Here is a 19,785-nt window from a genome sequence, read left to right as displayed (position 1 = left end):
CTCCATTAATGAGACTCACCAATAATAGATCCATATCTATCCAGGTTTTTACAGGTTTAGCAGAGCGGTGTGCTTTGAAGCGAGATTAGTGGGATGCAAGGTATATTAATACGAAAGTTCTGACTGTCACAAAGGTGGCTCTCTTTTAACCTGGCTAGATCACCAGAGTAACTTCCTCTTCAGACCTCTTCTTCAGGGGGCATGCTGGTCAGGTCCTCGAAGTGCTCGTGCTCAAAGAACTGGCGTTCGTTATGGCCAACCCGGTGACCAGCACAGAAGTCCAACAACGAAACACCATTCGGGCAGGCCGTTCCTCCCAATCACATCCTGCCGGGTTTCTCCGTCGTCGCCCATGTGAGCGGTGAAGTCTCCCAGGAGAACTATGGAGTCGGTAGGCGGCGCCCTTTCCAGGACTATCCCCCACCAAAACCAAGAAGGCCGGATACTCCGAACCGGTGTTCGGTGCATAAGCACAAACAACGGTCAGAACCTTCCCCCCCCCTCCCCCAAACCCGCAGGCGCATGGAGGCGACCCTCTCATTCCCCCGGAAACTCCCAATACAGCGGCGCTCAGCTGGGGGTTCATGAGTATCCCCATACAGCGCCTCTCACCCCGGGCAACTCCAGAAAAGGACAAAGTCCAGCACCCCCTGATCCGGGAGTTTACTACTTGCAGCATCGACCAGTAGCAGGATCCACATAAGCGTCTCCAAACTGAGAGCTGCGCACATTTGACATGCATGGCACAACAGCTGTAACTTCATTCATTATTTCATTATTATTTTATTAAGTATTCCAACAGAGACTATGTCACGTCAGACGGGTGAACTGACGCAGTCAGACTTGTGTCAAGATGCTGTCACACAGCCGTCGTCAGGAGGTTGAGGCCAAATTTTGAGCTCCCATCAAAACCGTCTGAAATATTTTTATTCTACTGATCTGTTCACCGTAGTCAAAAAAAAATAAATGAATGTCAAAAGTTTAATTATTTCATTTTTCACTTAAACTCTCACAGCAGTATATTTGCATGCCGTCTAGGCCATATACCAAGAAAGCGCGCACATAAACTACTGTTACCACAACTTCTCACATACAACATTAAAAAAAAAAAAACTCAGGCACACACTACTTTTACATGCACATGAAAAGCTCGCGCATACACTACTTCTTCTTGAAAGCGTAAAACTACAGAAGCAGTATAAATGCTCAACATGCAGAATGGCTCCGTTCAGAATAATAGTATTTTTATTGGGCTGTTGTTACTGATATTGGATCATTTGAACATTTATTGCACTCTTTTGTTTGGTGGAGCTGCTAACGGGTTGTAGACATCAGAAATGTGACCCCGCCCACACACTGCTTTTTATAAGATGTCACAAGCCAAAAAAGGTAAAAAAAAAAAAAAAAAAATCATTGCTTCAATCCCTTGAACAATATATTATATTTCAAAAGCTTGTTATATTATCCATTGTGTCAAATCCCCCCTTTCAAAAGTAACCAATTACAAAAGCTGTCAGAAAAAAAAAATTTGCCGAGTGGCATATAAAGTAGAATGACATTGAAGTACTCAAGTGTAGCGCGAGTACCTCTAAACTGTACTTGCGTACAGTACTTGGTTAAACGTAATTAGCTACGTTCATGTAAAAGAAGTTCACCGCGACACTTCGTTGCAAGGGCACCTTCGTTACTTCCTGGGCGGAGCTGAACTCATGCAGGCCGATTGTGATTCGTTTAAAGAATCACAAACGAACCGTAAGGTTGTTGTTTTGTTTGTTTTTTTCCCCTCCCCCTATAGCACAGTGATATATGGTTGCAGTCAGATCATTTTCCAGGGCTGTCACAGCACGAAGGAGGACGGTCTGCTACGCGGCACTGCGACACTAAAGGGTATAACTACTTTCAGCTGCTGTTCGAAATAATGACATCACCTCCCATTTAACACATGTACAGTTTTATTGTTCTGCCGTGTACACACTGCAGCTGCTATGCCACGTTAGCGTTTCAGGTTTATCTTTCAGTAATAATTTTGTTGATAAAGTCATACATGCGCCCGCATAGATATTTTCACTGTTAATATGTATATATTGTTATCACCACGGAAACAAGATGCTCGTTAACGAATCGGTGGTCTCTTTTTTGACGTTTCTTTTATTCTTCCATCGGATCACACTCAAAGTAAATGGCGACGCGAGGATCGTACTGTTACACAGATAAAGTGTGAAATGTAGATGGACACCAAACGCGCGTCATCGGTCGGAAAACATTCCAGCCAGCTTTCAAATCAACAAAACTGTTTGTCTATGATGTCAAAAAAAAAAAAAAAAAATCATTGTAGTTGTCTTTTAGCTTTAGAATGCACACCGAAACATACACACCGCACACGCACGCACACACACACACACACGCCACTCTCAGCTTCAAATGCTGGAGTATACAGGGATCACAAATCGACGGCAATAAATAAATAAGGATATACAGATGTGCTAGAACTAAAGTTGGCCTTTGTTTGGATTTGACATGGACTTTAAGTCAATCCTTTGACAACAGTTTAACAAAAAAAAGTTCAAATCAACGACGTCAATAAAAATCAAAGCTCCTCTACATTATGCACGGTGTCTTAAAAATGCAAAGGATAAGTCTGGTGTTGGTCTATAGTTTTTCTTAGTGTCAACAATTGTCACGAAATCACCAAAACCAAGCAGGTGTCAGCACAGCTCTCACGACTGACGTCCGGACTCCCTGTGGCTGTCAGCCCAAAGACCACGGATTGCTACTGAAAGTGTGAACCTTTAGACACACCTGATGAATAAATAGTTAGTTACAAAACAGTACCTAAACTACCGGTAAGTGGCTAAAATAAGAATGTGAGCAATTTAGCGAGACATTGTTTGGGCTCATTTTACCTCCAAGTTCCTCCAAATACAATTCAGAGCAGATAGCAGCTTCACTAAAGTTTTATAGGTTTAAGTAGAATTAGTTATTTCCTAAACCAATAATGTTGTTTTCACCTAATTATTCAGCCGAAGTATGATTTTTTTTTTAAAATGTATTTTCAATTTCAATTTCCAATCCAATTAACCTCGAACTTTTCAATCTCTGGGGCAGGATTTCGCGCCTTAGGGACTATTTTAACTGGCGGATTAATACACGTTTTCTACCATGAACATGGCCACTGTTATAATGCACGAGCTTGACAGTGCAAAGGCATCAGATATATCTGGCTTTGGATGCACACAGCTGGTTTGGTATTTTCAAAAGATTTGTTGACAATGAGAAAAAAAAAAAAAAAAATACAGCCAAATCCTTTTAAAAGGCTTTCGGAAGTTATAGAAGCGCTGCTGCAGTTTGAGGTGAGGAGAAGATGTGAAGGTGGAGGGGAAACACCTTCAGAGCACAGCGGGGGGGGGGTTTGAATGCTCCACCTGCATCACAACATTCCTTATCACTATTTCTTTGTCAATACACACGCTGTATATACAGTACACAAACAGAGGAGCGGCTCTGTTACAGATCAAATGTGAATGCACAACACACGTCAGAGGGACAGACACGTACACAAAAGAAGAGCAGATGCATCATGGAAAGACAAAACGTGATCACACAGCCTTTTTAAACCAATCAGCAGGTTGATCTTTGGCTGTTATAAAGAGTTTATGATGGTACACACACACACACACACACACACATTCTCTACACTTTATTCTCTGTGTAACGTCAATCTCTTCTGTACGGTGGCCATTCTCCAGCTTAATCGGTGCATGTACAGCAGGTTTAGGTGGGCTAATGTATTAAATGCTTTGATTTTTTTTTTTTTTTTAACTTTTTTTTTCCCCCAGTCCAAGCACAATTTTTTTTAATGTCCGCTATGTACAAGTGTATACAACAGTTCTTGAAGAAGAGGCCCGTGTGCGAGGCGAAACATCCGAGATGCCCCCTCTGACTCTGATCCACCTTTGGTGTGTCGTACCTTCATCGCACCACAGCAGCCACGGGGTGAAAAGAAGGGTAACACCGACAAAAAAACAAAAAAACGATCCGAAACAAGGAAGGGTGCTATCTTTGGTCACAATCATAGCAAAGGAAAAGTGTTAAAGCACAAAAATACTGTTTTCATGACTTCACAAACCAAAGAAGAGCTTCACTCTGGCGATCAGCGAGGACAACGAGACAGGGAGGTGGAACATATTGATCCCAGGAATCAAACGTCACCAAAGGCTTCAGTGGAAGATGTAGGGAGGGGATCAGTGGAAGCAGCTGCTCAGTCATGGCTCTCCTTCTCCTTCTGGTCTCCTTCCTCCTCCTCCTCCTCCTCCTCCTGGTCATCCTCACAGTAGCGTTGGAGCAGTTGGTGTAGGTGCTGCTGCAGTGCGTCAGGCTGCAGGGCATCTGGGGTGTCGTCCAGGCGCTCTAGGTGCATGTGCTTCCCCCGGGCGTCCCTCACCACAGTCCTCTTCTGGGTTCGTGACTTACGCATCTGGCTTCTGCAGGAACAAAATAAAAACAGTCACGCCACACCCGAGCTAACAACTGAGGGACGGTCACGGAAAAACACGGACTACCAGCGGTTCACCGTGCAGGGTGCATGTAGGACAATAATGTCTGCAGTTCAACGGTTTCTGTCTGTAACTGTGTGAAGATCCAGGGCTGCCGATATTCAAACGAACTCAGTTAATCAACTAAATAGAACTTTCATTAACTATTTCTAGAATGAATTCTTATGCAAAATCAATTTTAATAGAAAAAAAATCTTTCACTGTTTTTATTTTTGATATTTGAAATTAAATAATAATAGTAATAGTAAATAATAATTACACAAAACACGTCCGGTGACTCCCTGAGGATGTAGTTCCCAGCGCCCTGAGAACTACATACCTTTTGTTCCGTTTACACTTGCACATCCAACTCATGTTAAGGCATAGGCCGGATGGCAGTTGGTATGGCAACGTCAGTTCTGCACAAAATGCAACAACACGGGTCCAATCGTCCATGTTTTTCTTCTATTTTCTTAAGACTCTTATTGAGCCGTTGAGCTGTCGTTTGCACGGCTTACACGAATTTGATTTATCGTGGCGTTTGCCAGTGCTGCATTGGATCATATTACAGAATGTCTTTACCAGGGGTCTCTGACCCATAGCTCACAAACTAGAAGCCCACGACCTGGGTAGATGGCGGAAGGCTCGAACAATATGCAGTGCTTCCCAAACATAGACTTACCCGGGCAGGCCGCCCAGGTATTTTGACTGCTACCCATTTCAGCATTTTTTTTTTTTTATCGATTTTTTTTTTTTAACCCGTCCGAGGTAACGGTGCTATCAACGAGATCGATTAACGAGTGGACCATCTCCCCCAGGTTAAGCTCCGTTAGACCAGAGGACAGAAACACAGCAGAGAGTCTCACACTGAGCTGGAGAGAAACAAGTGCTCATAAATTAGGTAAATAACATAAATATAATGTTTTTGGCCGCAGCTATAAAGCAGGTGTCTTTTACTGAGCGAGTGAGAAATCAAAGTAACACTACAATTTGGCTCAGTGCAACAACTTTACACGTCAAAAGCCGCAGTTTCACACATATTCCAGCCATGTAGTAGGTTTTTATAGTAGACGGGCGAGGGGGTCCTGGTCGAAGGGGAAACACTGTTTTTCCCGGTAAATCTTATATCAGAATGCTTTGTTTGACACTTTTCAAACCAGTTTGGCCACACAAGAATTGCGTGCAATAAAAATATTTAAAAAAAAATCCATACATAAAAAGCATGCGCATGCTGTTGAATTTAAGCTGTTGTGATACAAAATGTGTGTGTTTAGTATCATTTTGTTCTTGTTCATGTAAAAAAATAAAAAAAAAAAAAACGTATTCAGCTGTTTGGGTGGAGCTCATCTTTGTGTTAGTAAATGTTACTAAACATGAGTTTCCCTCATGCGTTTCCATTTTGTCAAAGTAGGAAAAAAAGGTGGGAGACCCCCGGTCTACATCAATCACCGCACTCCTGGGAAAGTACCTATCCCAAAGGGGGAGCTAGAAAAGTCCCTTACAACGGCCTTCCGAGAACTATGATCATCAATTCCTGCAGGGTGGTCACAATCAAGGGGGTACTACGGGGAACTCTGGAACTATGAAAAAGCTCCTCTCTCCTATTTCTGCCATTTCTTACTTAATCATGATTTAACCTGGTTTTTTTTTTTTTACTTTCATAGATTTGATCAACCATGCCAATCAATTAGGAAAATAACTGTAGCAAATAGTTCACTTTGCAAAACATTAGAAATTGTGCATCTTTAGTGCCCCCTAGTAGCCGTATACCAATACTTACATTGTGGCTGACAGCAATACAAATTAAAGACCCTGAAATGAATGGGCTGTAAGCAAAGCACTGACTGCACCGTTGAACTCGAATTGTGTCTCATGCCAACAAAAGGATCTGAAAAACGCTGGAAGCTGTCTGCTAATCGTAGAAGAACCTGTCTGACTGCTAGAAAGGTTTCATTCTAAGGTTGTGTTGTTGCATCCTGGATCGCAGCCTAGTTTTCTGATTAAAAAAAAAAAAATAGTAAAATGAATGAAACTAGCAAGAATAAAGGCCAAATCTACGAAAAATAGCTCTGTAGTATTAAATCTAACATTCATCTGTTTGTCTTCTGAAGTAAAAAAAAAAAAATTGCACTCAGTGTGTGGACTGTAACATTAAAGGTTAGGACAGTAAAAAAAAAAACACACCATGCCTTCGATTTCTGCTGAATGCCCGCTTAGTAAACAGCCCTATTTTCACTATCATTTCTACACACTCCCATGCAGTCCAACCTTTTAACCACAGAACCGTCGTCCTGTACAATCTCTTTCTCTACTACGTGAGGCATTAGTGCCCTCCCAAAGCCTCCAGCATATATCAACGCCTGGAGAGGAAAGAATGAGGCAGGAGAGAGATATCAGAGGGAGGAAAATGGAAAGACAAACGCTAGAAACCTGACAAAACGGTCTGCTCGGCAGTAGTTGCTAAAGTGACGTGGAAACGCATCTGTGATTTTGTTGTCACCAACAAAAGGTCTCCCAACTGTACATCATGATAGAATATGTTTCACATATTCTAGCTTGGACACACTGACCTTCTCAAAGTCTTCTCTGGCTGAGGGGAGATCTGCAGCCAATGACTGATCTCCCATCTGCTTCTCCATCCTCTCGCCTCTCACCACCGTTGTCTTGACAACCTTGCTGACCTTTCGACCCTGAACCGGCTCCACCTCAAACTCCGATGCTGTGGCAGCGCCCAGGGCCAAAGGCTCCCAAAAGGTCAGCTGGAAAGAAAACAGCATACATACGTCTCCTTGTGTTAAAGTGGAGTCATTTCTAATTTCAATAAATCCAATATGGCACCTGAATAATGGGATTTATTTGAAATGGATTAGTGAAAGCATACACGTCCATAAAATGTTCTTAAAGCAATGTAACATCATTTCCCTATGTAACATGAGACAGTGGGTTTGTATGAAACATTGGCAACAAAGAAAAATGAAATGCCACTATTTTTAATGGGTGCATTTATAGCATCTCGAATTTGGTGACATCTGCACATCTGCTTGGTTTTCTGGACGCAGATTTCCAATATTATGAGTCAGAAGTTGACATTTCCAAATTTCAATCAGCTCTTGAAAGAGACAAAAGAACTTGTTTCATCACTGGATGTACAAAAATAAGTCTCAACCAATGGCGAATGGCAGGATTAGATATTGGTTGGTATTACGTGTGAAACAGTATAGTCAGGAGTAAAGTGCTCTATAAAACCGTGTCAAAGCAGCAGTTAGATGGCACTGACCTCTTTCTGGTCTCCGTCACTGTGAAGGACAGTTCTCTTCACTACTCTGGAGACAGTGTCTCCCTCCTCTATCTGCACCGTCTCCTGTTGAGAGCCCTCGATGGTCACCTCCTGTGTCTCCATGCCATCCGGAGATACATATTTACGAATCACCTTCCGTGTGATCTGGTGAAGAGGAGAGCGAGACAATAGCTTCACTGATAAACTGCTTTAGATTTGTCTTTCAGGTATATTCAGGGTCATGTTTGGATATTTTGATTTTGCTGATATCGTTGAATGCTCCTTACTTTCTTAACTACCATGTTGCCGTGCTCATCTGTGTACTTCTCCTCTGTGACTGTCTGTGGTGGGATGTCTGGTAGGTTATCCGCCTGCAGAAATACAAAACACATGCAGTCAGTTCTTGTTTATCCATCAGCAGCGATCATCAAACAGCTCATGAATAACAACACCAACAAATCTACTATCTATTTTAAAGCCCCATGTGTACAGCACCTTTCAGATCATTCTGAAAAAGAAAATTCAGGTGAAAATTGCACTGTTGTCAACCAGTTCCTCAACTGGTATCACTGAGGGAACCAAACTCTTTACCATCACACATTGTTGCTTTGATTTTTCAACACTATGTCTACCAATTACTGTATGTGACATAACAAAATGACACGGAGATGACACAATTAATAGTGAGTGTGCAGAAACAAATGATAAAAAAACAATAAAATGGCAAAAAGAGTCCCCACTCAACTTTAAAAAATGTGACTTTCTGCATGACAAGAAGAGAAATCTATACCACGTGAATGCAGTAAGACTAGGATGTTCTGTAGTAGAAGATAAACCTGGAAAGTCAAGTTCAGCATGAAAGAAAAGCCAGTAAAACACCAAGGAACACTAAAACTCTGCTACCCACTGACTCTCCTTCACTCCACGTTACAACAGGGCTGCACAGCTGCATCATGCTCGTTTACCTGAATGATTACTCTGCGTCGGACCACCCTGGTGGTCAGCACCTCCTCCTCTGAGCTATCAGAGGACAGCATCCCTAGCTCCTCTGCTATCTCCTGGGAGACAGCACACAACCAGCAGGGGTCAATAAACCAAGTCTCTAGAGTGTGACTGCAGCACACTCCAGCAGGCAGCGGCTGTGACTTCTTTTCCTCTTAACTTCACTTTTATGTTTGCTTGACAAAAAGGTTTTTCATCAGATTAGAAATGCTGGAATAAAATAAAATTTGATGGCTGCGCACACTAGTGATATGAGATGAAGAGAAGGCACAGTGATGCAAAAAAAAACGTTCAACTGAAACAGACATGCAAGAATCAGAACCAGTGTGGGGGTCTGGTACGAAAGGTTTAAAATGCCGAAATAAATCCAAAAAATAAATATAGTTAAGTGCAAAACAAACATTTCATATGTATTTACTTTTTAACTGGAACTATTACAATAAATATATACACAAAAAAAGCAACTATTATTTAGCTTGTTGGCTTTATTAGTTGAATTAACCATTTCTCACTGTGGTGTGTTGTGATGTGATTATTCTCAAGTATTTTATTTTATAATGCGGTAACGTTTGCATGTTAAAATAACACAACAGCACAGAAAATGTGAAATTGATCATGGTGCTATGAAATCTCATGATTAAATTTGTGTAATTATGTCAACTTTACAGCTTAGTAATTACTTGATACTATGTTTGTGCTACTCTTCTACATGTTACATTAACTATCACCGCATTAAAGTCCAACAGATGTAACCCAGAACATATAAATATATATATATATAAATGATCAGTCCTTGTCCAATAGAAAAAAGCTCTGAAATGGTTCTTAAATCTGAAAACAAACTAATAACTAAATTTGCTTTGGAGATTTCCTGGTCGGTCAATTTTTTTGCAGAAGATTTAAAAGAAACAAAAAGATGTATGATGCTGTATCTGACTTCTATTTAATGATGTTCTTGTTCTTGCTGATTCTCTGAGGGTATTTCACACACTGATAGGAACAATAACAACAAGCAAAAAGCAAATGGTGCAAAGAGATGCAGATGTAAACAAAATTTGATAAAGTTCTTTACAGCCTTTAAATATCACCAATGTTGCATTTTGAGGAACTGCAAATACATCACACCAGCAATGTCAAAAATACGTTGTTTTTTTTAATAGTTGTGACATTTCAGCAATTTTGTTGTAGGAGGCACTCATGCACACGACAGCACTCGTCAATCTTTTTTTTAGTTCACAGTGCAAACTGTGTGTTTAATCTACCGAGTCTCGAATGCAGCACCACAGCAATCAGGTAGAACCAGGTAAGACACCAACCAGTGCAGCACTGCGCTCATGCTCAACCTCTTACCCTTCCCAGGAAGTCGTCATCATCATAATACCCTGCCTGATCCCTGGAAGGAAGCTCCTCACATACAGGGAGGCCACTTCTTGTCTGACACTCCCGTGAAGCCTCCGAATCATATGCATATTCACCGAGACTTTCACTGCCAGAAGAGAAGCGCTTGTAGTCTTCCACCCGGAGGAAGGGTTGAGAACTGTACTGAGCGCTCCCTTGCAGGAAGCCAATATCAGGAGTACTCCCAGGTATCGGGGAAGGGGGCTCAGAGATGTGATAGCTATAGGCAATCTCATGTTTCTGGTTTAGGTCTTCTGGTTCAGAGAAGTCAGAGAAGGCTTGACTGCAGTCAAAGAATTCCAGATCTGAATCAGAGTGCTCAGGAGAGTCAGGGCCTTTACTGGGTTCCTTTAGTGGGACTCCGGATTCAAATTCGGAGACTGCTTTCTCAAATTCTGACACGACTCTCCTGAAGTCTGGGGAAAACTCAAAGTCGTCAACACTTTCAGACTCCGTCTTAATAGTCGGTTGGTTCACATCCTGAGCTGAGGTGGACTCACTAAACAGTGGAGACTCTGGGCTCAAGGAGGCTTTACTACATTCAGACACTCTGAGGGTTTGTTGTCCTGAAAATACTGCCTCGTAGTCCGGTGGCACCAGAAACTGAGCTGACATGGGGGAAAACAGCTCACTGGATTGTGCCTCCTTCGGGGACAACTCACACTCCGAGTGAGGCACATCTGACTCGACACATGAAGTCTCCTCATGTGTCGGTAGAAAAGGAGTCACCGCTCTGTGGGTAGTGTACGAGTTCCAGTCAGGTAGCTGCAGTGGAACCAGTGTCTTTGGCTTGTCGCCACTGAACAGCACACCTATTTTACTGGCATCCTGTGTCGATGTTGTAGCAGAAAACAGCTTGCTTTGCACCTCATCGTCTGTTTGAAACTGTGTTTGTCCTGATGTCTCAGGAGGAGCCTGTAAATAAAATGTCAACATGATCTGAGTAAGTTCAATATTAACCAGTGTGGAAATGCACCTCTGAAATGACATCGACGTTTCACCAGGTTAGCATTTTTTTCATCCAGAACAACATCTTATTAAGTTCATAATGTGTAGCCAAAACATGCAACTTTAAAACATCTTATCATGCCCCAAATAAATCAGAACTGAATGAGAGTGATTAGTGATATATAAAATAGAATATCTTAAGTTTCCAGACACATCCCAAACGCATCATTAATGCACTCCACTTCGTTATTAGTTCCTCAAAACATGTCCTTGTGCATCACTCAGAGTTATTTGTTTTTTTTATGTAAGTGGGATATTACTAATTAGTCAAAAACAAGTGAGTCTTTGCTGGACTGTCATGCTCTCAGTCTTACCCTTTGAGAGTCTGTCTTGCTCTTTAGTTCTCCAGCACTATCGTTAAGGATCCTTTCTTCCTTTCTTTTTACATCTTTCACCGTTGATGGCTTCACAGACAAGTCTTTTCTGAAGTCTTCTTCACCAACAGTCATTTGTAAAGTTGAGCAGAGTCCAGCCTCTGATCCATGCCATTCTTTGTATGACAAACCTTCTGATTCTGATTCTTTCATTTCAGGTCTAAAATCTTCTTTGCCAGGCTGTTTCTCACAAGTTTGAATTAGTGATGGTGACGCAGCCATTGGCCCTTTGTTAGGTAATGATGAAGAGTGGTCGGGCATTACAGGAGATGCCCCGTGGTTCAAAAGTTCTGAGTTTGAGAGTAACATCTCGATATCGTTATAACAAAAGTCTAATTCCTCATCTGATTCAAACGCTTCAGGGCTAAGAGGTCTTGGGCTATCATCAATCCAACAACCAATCTGTAGAGCCACAAACTCGGAGTCTGATGACAAAGACACTGGTGAAGATGATCTATCAACAGGGGTCGTATAATAAGAAGACAATATTCTCATGAACTCAGGTACTGGTGAATCGGGCAATAGTTGTCTGAACTCGTTGACAGATGATATGGATTCAGGTGAGGAAGGTCTGTTAGTGTCAGCAGCTCTCCATGATGTGACCATAAGCTCGCACTCGGAATCTGAACTCAGTGACTCAGGCGATAATGACCCACGTGTCGTGGTGTACTCCTCTAGTGATACTGAAAACTGAGGGATGGGGGAGTCTGGAGACAGTGACCTGTTCTCATTGAACTCACACATTGATTCTGGAGATGATGCTCTTTTGTCAACCCTGTACATGGCTGATTCCAATGACATAGGTCTGTATTCAGGCAGTGACTGAGATGACAAAGGTCTGTGTTTCTCATTCTGACCCACAGACAGTCCTGATTCTGGAGATGAAGACCTGCCTTCTACAAAGTCAAACTCCAAATCCAGTGTCATGGAATCTATATCTGATGCTGAGGCTTCAGGTGAAGCTGATGTTGATCTCAGGAACTTTACACATTCTGGCAATGCCACTGTAAATTCTGGTAAGGGCGAATCTGGTGAAAGTGGTCTAAACTCATTGACTGATGCTACAGATTCTGGTGATGGCGCTCTTGCTTCTGTCACCATGACTGAATTGGGAGACATGGGTCTGTAGTCTATCAAGGACTCTGGTGAATACCATAGATTGTGATCCTCTATGTCAGATACTGATAAAACCACCCAATCATTATAACCCTCTGTTTGGTCCTCAGGTCCAGGAATTTGAAACGTGTACTTTATCTGTCTGTATGGAGTTGTTCCTGAAGAGGAAATGTGTTCAGTCATTGGTGGAGGTGACTCTGAAATAGGTATGTCAGATATGAGTTGTGCATTGACATAATCATCTATAGCCGTGTCCTTTGTAGTGAACTGATGTGTCACCTCTGACCGTGGTAATATGGCAGTGGCATATGGCTCTCTTTTATCTTCTACTTTGTTATCCTGTTCATCTGTTACACTCCTCTCAGATTCTGTTGTGCTACCAATAAACTGCATAAATCCTGTTTTACTGCTGAAAGTTTCTCCTGCATACTGAGGATCATGTACTTGAGAAATCAACTTCCATATCTCAGCATCATAAACGAGATTATACTCAGCCACCATAATGGCTGATTCCTCAGATGAGAAAGGCTTCATTGTTGTTGATAGAGCAGTGCTATCAATGGTTGCCTCTGTGACAGCTGGGGCTTTTAATTCATTTATTGATGACTTGGGTGCCAGTGTTGTATCTGTATCTGAGTCTGGTGATGCTGATCTCTCTTCTGCACAAAATGGAACTGAACTTTGTGACAAATCATCAGAATCTGAGAATTCTACTGGTGATATGCTTCTCATGGTCATGACATCCTCTATAAAAGTCTTTGTAAAATCAGGTATCGGTGAGTCAGGGGTAAGGGGTTTACATTCATCATCTGATCTCACTGACAGAGTAGACAGTGTCCTCTTGTTGGGGACTTCTGTGTCAAATGAAGAAATACATGCCAAATCCCAGTCTATATCTGACAATAGTGATTCGGGAGACAAACTCCCATAGTGTGTTTCAACTGTTGCAGTCTCAAGAACATGTTGTGTAAACCAAGGAAGAGGTGAATCTGAAGACAACCTCTTGTGCTCATCAAGTGACTCAGTAGATTTGGGAGATACTGATCTAACGTTTCCAATTGACATCAATGCAACAGGTGACATGGGTTTGTATTCTGGTATGGACTCAGCTGAGAGGAGCCTCTCTTGTAGGTCTGATTCCACTGATTCAGGAGAATCTGCTCTATCCTCAACACTGAAACTCATGGACATCAAACACTCACTCAAAGCATACTCGACATCTGAATCAATGGATTCAGGGGATGAGGACCGATACCCTATATTTACGATGAGACGTTCACGTACTGCTGGTCTGTAATCAGGTATGGGTGAGTCTGGTGAAAGAACCTGACATTCATCTCCAGATGCTCCTGAGCCAGGTGAAAAGCATCTATTGTCATGAACCCATGATCCTTGGCTTATTACAATGTATTCAATATCTGAACACGTTGACTCAGGTGATGATGACCTACGTCCAAAAGTTGTTTCAGGTGATCCAAACACTGGTTGCACAAAGTCCAGTACAGGTGAATCAGTTAAAAGCCTGTTTGATGATAGAGATTCCAGAGAAGAAGGTCTGCTTTCCAAGAATGTTGGGGAAGGTGAGTCCATTTCCAGATCTGAAAATACTGACTGCTGTGACATGGACCTTAAGCTTAGTTGAGACATATTGGACTCATGAAGTTTAAATTGAGGAATGGGTGAGTCTGGTGAAAGAGGTCTAAATTCATCTTGGGATGCAGTCGAACCAGGAGATGCTGGTCTGTCCTCAAAATCAAACATCTGTGAAATCAAAGGAGCCAAAGGATACACAAATCTGTCTCTAAATCATCATCTGACTGTACTGACTCAGGTGATGTGGATCTGTATCTCACACCTAACACAGAGGGTTCAGTCCTTGTGTACTGGGGTACTGGAGAGTCTGGAGAAAAACATCTATCATTAGAGTCAGACACCCCTGAATGGCGTGATTCTGCTCTGTCCTCGAAATCAAACATCTGTGAAATCAAAGGAGCATATTCTAGTTCTGAAGCCTCTGATTCAGGTGAGGAGGACCTTGAGTTCATATGTGATATGTATGACTCTTGTATTATCAGTGTGAATTGAGGAATGGGGGAGTCTGGTGAAAGAGGTCTAAATTCATCTTGGGATGCAGTCGAACCAGGAGATGCTGGTCTGTCCTCAAAAAGCCAAGGGATACACAAATCTGTCTCTAAATCATCATCTGACTGTACTGACTCAGGTGATGTGGATCTGTATCTCACACCTAACACAGAGGGTTCAGTCCTTGTGTACTGGGGTACTGGAGAGTCTGGAGAAAAACATCTATCATTAGAGTCAGACACCCCTGATTGGCGTGATTCTGCTCTATCCTCAAAATCAAACATCTGTGAAATCAAAGGAGCATATTCTAGTTCTGAAGCCTCTGATTCAGGTGAGGAGGACCTTGAGTTCATATGTGATATGTATGGCTCTTGTATAATCAGTGTAAATTGAAGAATGGGTGAGTCTGGTGAAAGAGGTCTAAATTCATCTTGGGATGCAGTCGAACCAGGAGATGCTGGTCTGTCCTCAAAAAGCCAAGGGATACACAAATCTGTCTCTAAATCATCATCTGACTGTACTGACTCAGGTGATGTGGATCTGTATCTCACACCTAACACAGAGGGTTCAGTCCTTGTGTACTGGGGTACTGGAGAGTCTGGAGAAAAACATCTATCATTAGAGTCAGACACCCCTGATTGGCGTGATTCTGCTCTGTCCTCAAAATCAAACATCTGTGAAATCAAAGGAGCATATTCTAGTTCTGAAGCCTCTGATTCAGGTGAGGAGGACCTTGAGTTCATATGCGATATGTATGACTCTTGTATTATCAGTGTAAATTGAGGAATGGGGGAGTCTGGTGAAAGAGGTCTAAATTCATCTTGGGATGCAGTCGAACCAGGAGATGCTGGTCTGTCCTCAAAAAGCCAAGGGATACACAAATCTGTCTCTAAATCATCATCTGACTGTACTGACTCAGGTGATGTGGATCTGTATCTCACACCTAACACAGAGGGTTCAGTCCTTGTGTACTGGGGTACTGGAGAGTCTGGAGAAAAACATCTATCATTAGAGTCAGACACCCCTGAATGGCGTGATTCTGCTCTGTCCTCGAAATCAAACATCTGTGAAATCAAAGGAGCATATTCTAGTTCTGAACCCTCTGAATCAGGTGATAATGACCTGTAATAATTGAACGTAAGATATGTCTCCAGTGAAGTATGTCTGAAGTCAGGTACAGGGGAATCAGGAGAAAGTCTTGTGTTTTCACTAAGAGATGGTAAGGACTCAGGAGATAAAGGACAGCCTTCTGTGACCATGAGAGAATATAATTCCATTTCCAAATCTGACACCACTGATTCAGATGAGGAGGACCTTGAGTTCATATGTGATATGTATGACTCTTGTACTGTCTGTGTAAATTGAGGAATGGGTGAGTCTGGTGAAAGAGGTCTAAATTGATCTTTGGATCCAGTCAAACCAGGAGATGCTGGTCTGTCCTCAGAAAGCCAAGGAATACACAAATCTGTCTCTAAATCCTCATCTAAATATACTGACCCTGGTGATGTGGATCTACATGTTGCTGTCAAAGTGCTAGGTTCAGTATGTGTGTATTGGGGTATGGGTGAGTCTGGAGACAGATGTTGGTATTCATACAAAGACAAACTTGACTGTGGAGAATCTAGTCTCTCTTCAACTTCAAACAGCTGAGAAATTAATGGAGCAAATTCCATTTCTGATACATCTGATTCAGGTGATGATGACCTGTCACCATTGGCATCAAGGTATGCAACTGGCAAAGCCAATCTGAATTCAGGTATGGGAGAATCAGGTGACAGTCTTTTACTGAGTGATGCTATAGAGTCAGGAGATGAAGGTCGATCTTCAAATAACATCTTCGTACAGTACATTTCCACTTCTGAATCGGATGACACTGACTCTGGTGAAGAGGATCTATGTACCATGTATGTGTTTATGGACTCTTGCAGAACCTGTCTAAACTCTTTAATAGGGGAGTCTGGTGAAAGAGCTCTGAATTCATTAAGAGAGCCAGTTGATTCAGGAGAGGCTGATCTGAGATATGACATTAACATCAGTGATGCAGGGGAGAAAGATCTACAATCTGATTCAGAATTAGTAGACAAATGTCTCTCTTCAACTTCTGGTTCAAATGAGTTGGGAGTATCTGGTCTAACTTCAGTATCAAGTGGGGAATTAATTACAGGTGAAAACTCAACGTCTGATGTAACTGATCCATGAAATGCTGACCTAAACCCAACAAATGATGGGTAACGTTCTGCTACTCTTGCTATGAAGTGAGGTACAGGTGAATCCAATGACAGGGACCGGTGTTCTCCAGATGCTACCGAATCAGGCGACCCAGGTCGGTGCTCATCTCTTACTGATGCAAATAATTCGTCTTCATATTCTATATCAGAAAAACAAACTAACCCAGGTGATGTAGATCTGCATTCAGCAGTTATAATAGTTGGAGAGTGAAATATCAACTGTCTGAATTCAGGTATTGGGGAATCAGGTGAAAGGGACCTGAACTCATTTTCAGAATCAGGCGTGAAAGTTCTCTGCTTCACCTCAAACAATGGTGTGTCCAAAACTTCCAATTCATTGTCTGACATGTCAAAAGTAGGAGAAGTTGACCATGTCCCTGAAACTAACACAGCTGGTTCTATACTTTGGCTAAACTGCGGTAGGGGAGAGTCTGGAGATAAAGCCTTTAACTCATTAATAGATGCTGTTGAATCAGGAGATGAAAAAGCTCTTATTTCTGCTAATAATAGCAGTGACAGAGGTGACATGGACCTGTATTCTGGGACTGATTCTGGCGAAAGTGGCCTCATCTCAATTTCTGATGACACTGAAACAGGAGAACCCGGTCTGTCTTGAATCCAGGACTCAGCAGGAATGAACCCTGATGCATCTTCAAGTGGAACATATGCTGTGCTAGTCTCCGCATTGTCAAACACTCCAGCTCTGTGTACATAATGAGGGTCATATAGCTGACATATCAGCTTGTGTTTTCTAAATGTTGCCTCAGATGCATTTTGCCCGTGTTCAAGCATGGAAACAACTGATTCAGGTGAGTCTGCTCTCTGGTCTGTGAAGTCCAATGAGGTTGAAAACCCATATTCAGTATCTGAAAGCAGTGACTCTGGTGAGGAGGACCGGTACCCACATGCAGCTGTAACTGATTCAGGTACCAAAGGCCTAAAGTCTAGTATGGGTGAGTCAGGTGATAGTGCTCCGTTTTCATCTACAGATATTGCTGAACTAGGTGATGAAGGTCTGCTTTCGTTTAAAATTCTAGCCATGCAAAGGTCGGATTCTGGGGAATATGGCCAAGATTGTAAAATGTAAGCAATGTCACTGGAAAACTGGGGGACTGGAGAATCTGTCATTTCCCCAGGCGATACAGGCCTATAGACTGATTCAGAATCAGGTGACAATAGCCTCTCTTTCCCCTCTGCATTGCATGAATCTGCAATGTCCAACTTCTCACTATCCTCTGACTGTCTCTCTTTCAAATCTGAATCATCCGGAACATAGTCAATTCTTGTTCCAGCATACTCAAAAACCCCTGTTTTACTGGAAAACATCTCCCCAACATACTGAGGATCATTTATCTGAGAAATGAGCTTCCAAAGTTCAACATCATAAACAAGTTTATAGACTGGTACTCTGATTGCTTTAAGAGGTTGACTACTACCACCCAAAAGTCTTTCTGTGGTCTGTGACACTTGTGATTCTGGCAGGCCAGGTCCCTGCTCAGAAATAGTTATGTCTACACTTGATTGTGCATTTTCAACATCAGAAATCACTGACTGTGGAGATGGTAACCTTTGGGTAATAAGGGGAACTGATCCAGTACCCCCTATTTTAAATTCAGATATTAGTAAATCACCTTTATAGTCATCTCCAGAAACTAAATCAGGAGATGATGGTCTCCCTTCAGAGCACACCGACAGACACAGAGCCCCATATTCAACATCTGAGAAAACTGAAACAGGTGATGAGGCTCTTTCCAGTGAGGTTAAAGCAGGAAATTCTTGTAAGACCCATCCAAACTCTGGAATAGGTGAGTCAGGTGAAAGTGCCCTGTCCATGTTTATAGAGCATACTGAATCAGGAGATGATGGTCTCCCTTCAGAGCACACCAACAGACACACAGCCCCATATTCAATATCTGAGCAAACTGAAACAGGTGATGAGGACCTTTCCAGTGTGGTCAAAGCAGGGATTTCTTGTAAAAACTGTCCAAAATCTGGAACAGGAGACTCAGGTGAAAGTGGCCTGTTTTCATTAAAAGAATCTGCTGATGATGGTCTGCTCTCAGCGGATAAATATGCCAAAGAGACAGACCCATATTCTAGATCTGAGCCATCTGATTCAAATGATGAAGACCAATCCAAAACAGCAACAGACTCGTGTAAAGACTGTCTGAAGTCCGGAATAGGTGAGTCAGGTGATAGTGCCCTGTCTATGTTTATAGACAATACTGAATCAGGAGATGATTGTCTTCCTTCAGAGCACACCGACAGACACACAGCCCCATATTCTATATCTGAGAAAACTGAAACAGGTGATAAGGATCTTTCCAGTGTGGTCAAAGCAGGAAATCCTTGTAAAACCCATCTAAACTCTGGAATAGGTGAGTCAGGTGAAAGTGTCCTGTTTTCATCATCAGATTGCGCAGATGATGGTCTGCTCTCAGTGAGTAATGATGCCAAAAAGACAGACCCATATTCTAGATCTGAGCCATCTGATTCAAATGATGAAGACCAATCCAATACCACATTGGCAATGGACTCGGGTAAAGACTGTCTAAAGTCGGGAATAGGTGAGTCAGGGGACAGTGCCCTGTCTATGTTTATGGAGCATACTGAATCAGGAGATGATGGTCTGACCTCAAAAAGCAGTGAAATGTTTAAATCAGTCTCCAGTTCCAGATCTGAAAATACTGACTCAGTTGACACTGATCTATAATAAACAGGTTGAGAAAAAGAGGCAAGATAATGAGGAATAGGGGAATCTGTTCTTA

General features: G+C 42.2%; 2 protein-coding genes across 3 annotated transcripts in view; both read right to left on the bottom strand.

Annotated features, from left to right (window-relative positions):
• Positions 1 to 3,047: 3,047 nt before the first annotated feature.
• The window catches only part of LOC138634092 (FRAS1-related extracellular matrix protein 1-like), a 245,503-nt gene continuing 228,765 nt past the window's right edge, over positions 3,048 to 19,785 (bottom strand). For both annotated transcript variants that reach the window (XM_069720711.1, XM_069720712.1), the window contains 6 exons: positions 8,775 to 8,867; positions 8,097 to 8,180; positions 7,810 to 7,974; positions 7,103 to 7,291; positions 6,801 to 6,892; positions 3,048 to 4,481 (listed from right to left, as the gene is read on the bottom strand). In XM_069720711.1, the coding sequence (XP_069576812.1) occupies positions 4,259 to 4,481; positions 6,801 to 6,892; positions 7,103 to 7,291; positions 7,810 to 7,974; positions 8,097 to 8,180; positions 8,775 to 8,867 (846 nt within the window). In that variant the 3' untranslated portion in view covers positions 3,048 to 4,258. The remainder of the gene's footprint in view (positions 4,482 to 6,800; positions 6,893 to 7,102; positions 7,292 to 7,809; positions 7,975 to 8,096; positions 8,181 to 8,774; positions 8,868 to 19,785) is intronic.
• On the bottom strand, positions 8,874 to 14,454 carry LOC138634093 (uncharacterized). Its single transcript, XM_069720715.1, has 2 exons — positions 11,532 to 14,454; positions 8,874 to 11,124 (listed from the first exon to the last, which is right to left on the bottom strand). Exons 1-2 carry the CDS (start codon positions 14,352 to 14,354, stop codon positions 10,150 to 10,152), a joined length of 3,798 nt encoding a protein of 1,265 aa, XP_069576816.1. The 5' UTR covers positions 14,355 to 14,454; the 3' UTR covers positions 8,874 to 10,149.

The sequence above is a fragment of the Brachyistius frenatus genome, unplaced genomic scaffold, assembly GCF_029030835.1.
Source record: "Brachyistius frenatus isolate BFR_SWC_R1_liver_20210118 unplaced genomic scaffold, ASM2903083v1 Contig_248, whole genome shotgun sequence".
NCBI classification, from domain to species: Eukaryota; Metazoa; Chordata; class Actinopteri; family Embiotocidae; genus Brachyistius; species Brachyistius frenatus.
The sequence above is the reverse complement of the archived record's forward strand: the minus strand, read 5'-3'. Positions and strand labels throughout refer to the sequence as shown.

Coding starts and splice junctions, on each gene's coding strand:
- LOC138634093 (XM_069720715.1), bottom strand. CDS start 14,354: ATGTCTCAACTAAGCTTAAGGTCCATGTCACAGCAGTCAGTATTTTCA. Junction 11,125..11,531: donor GCAAGACAGACTCTCAAAGG/GTAAGACTGAGA, acceptor TTTTATTTACAG/GCTCCTCCTGAGACATCAGG.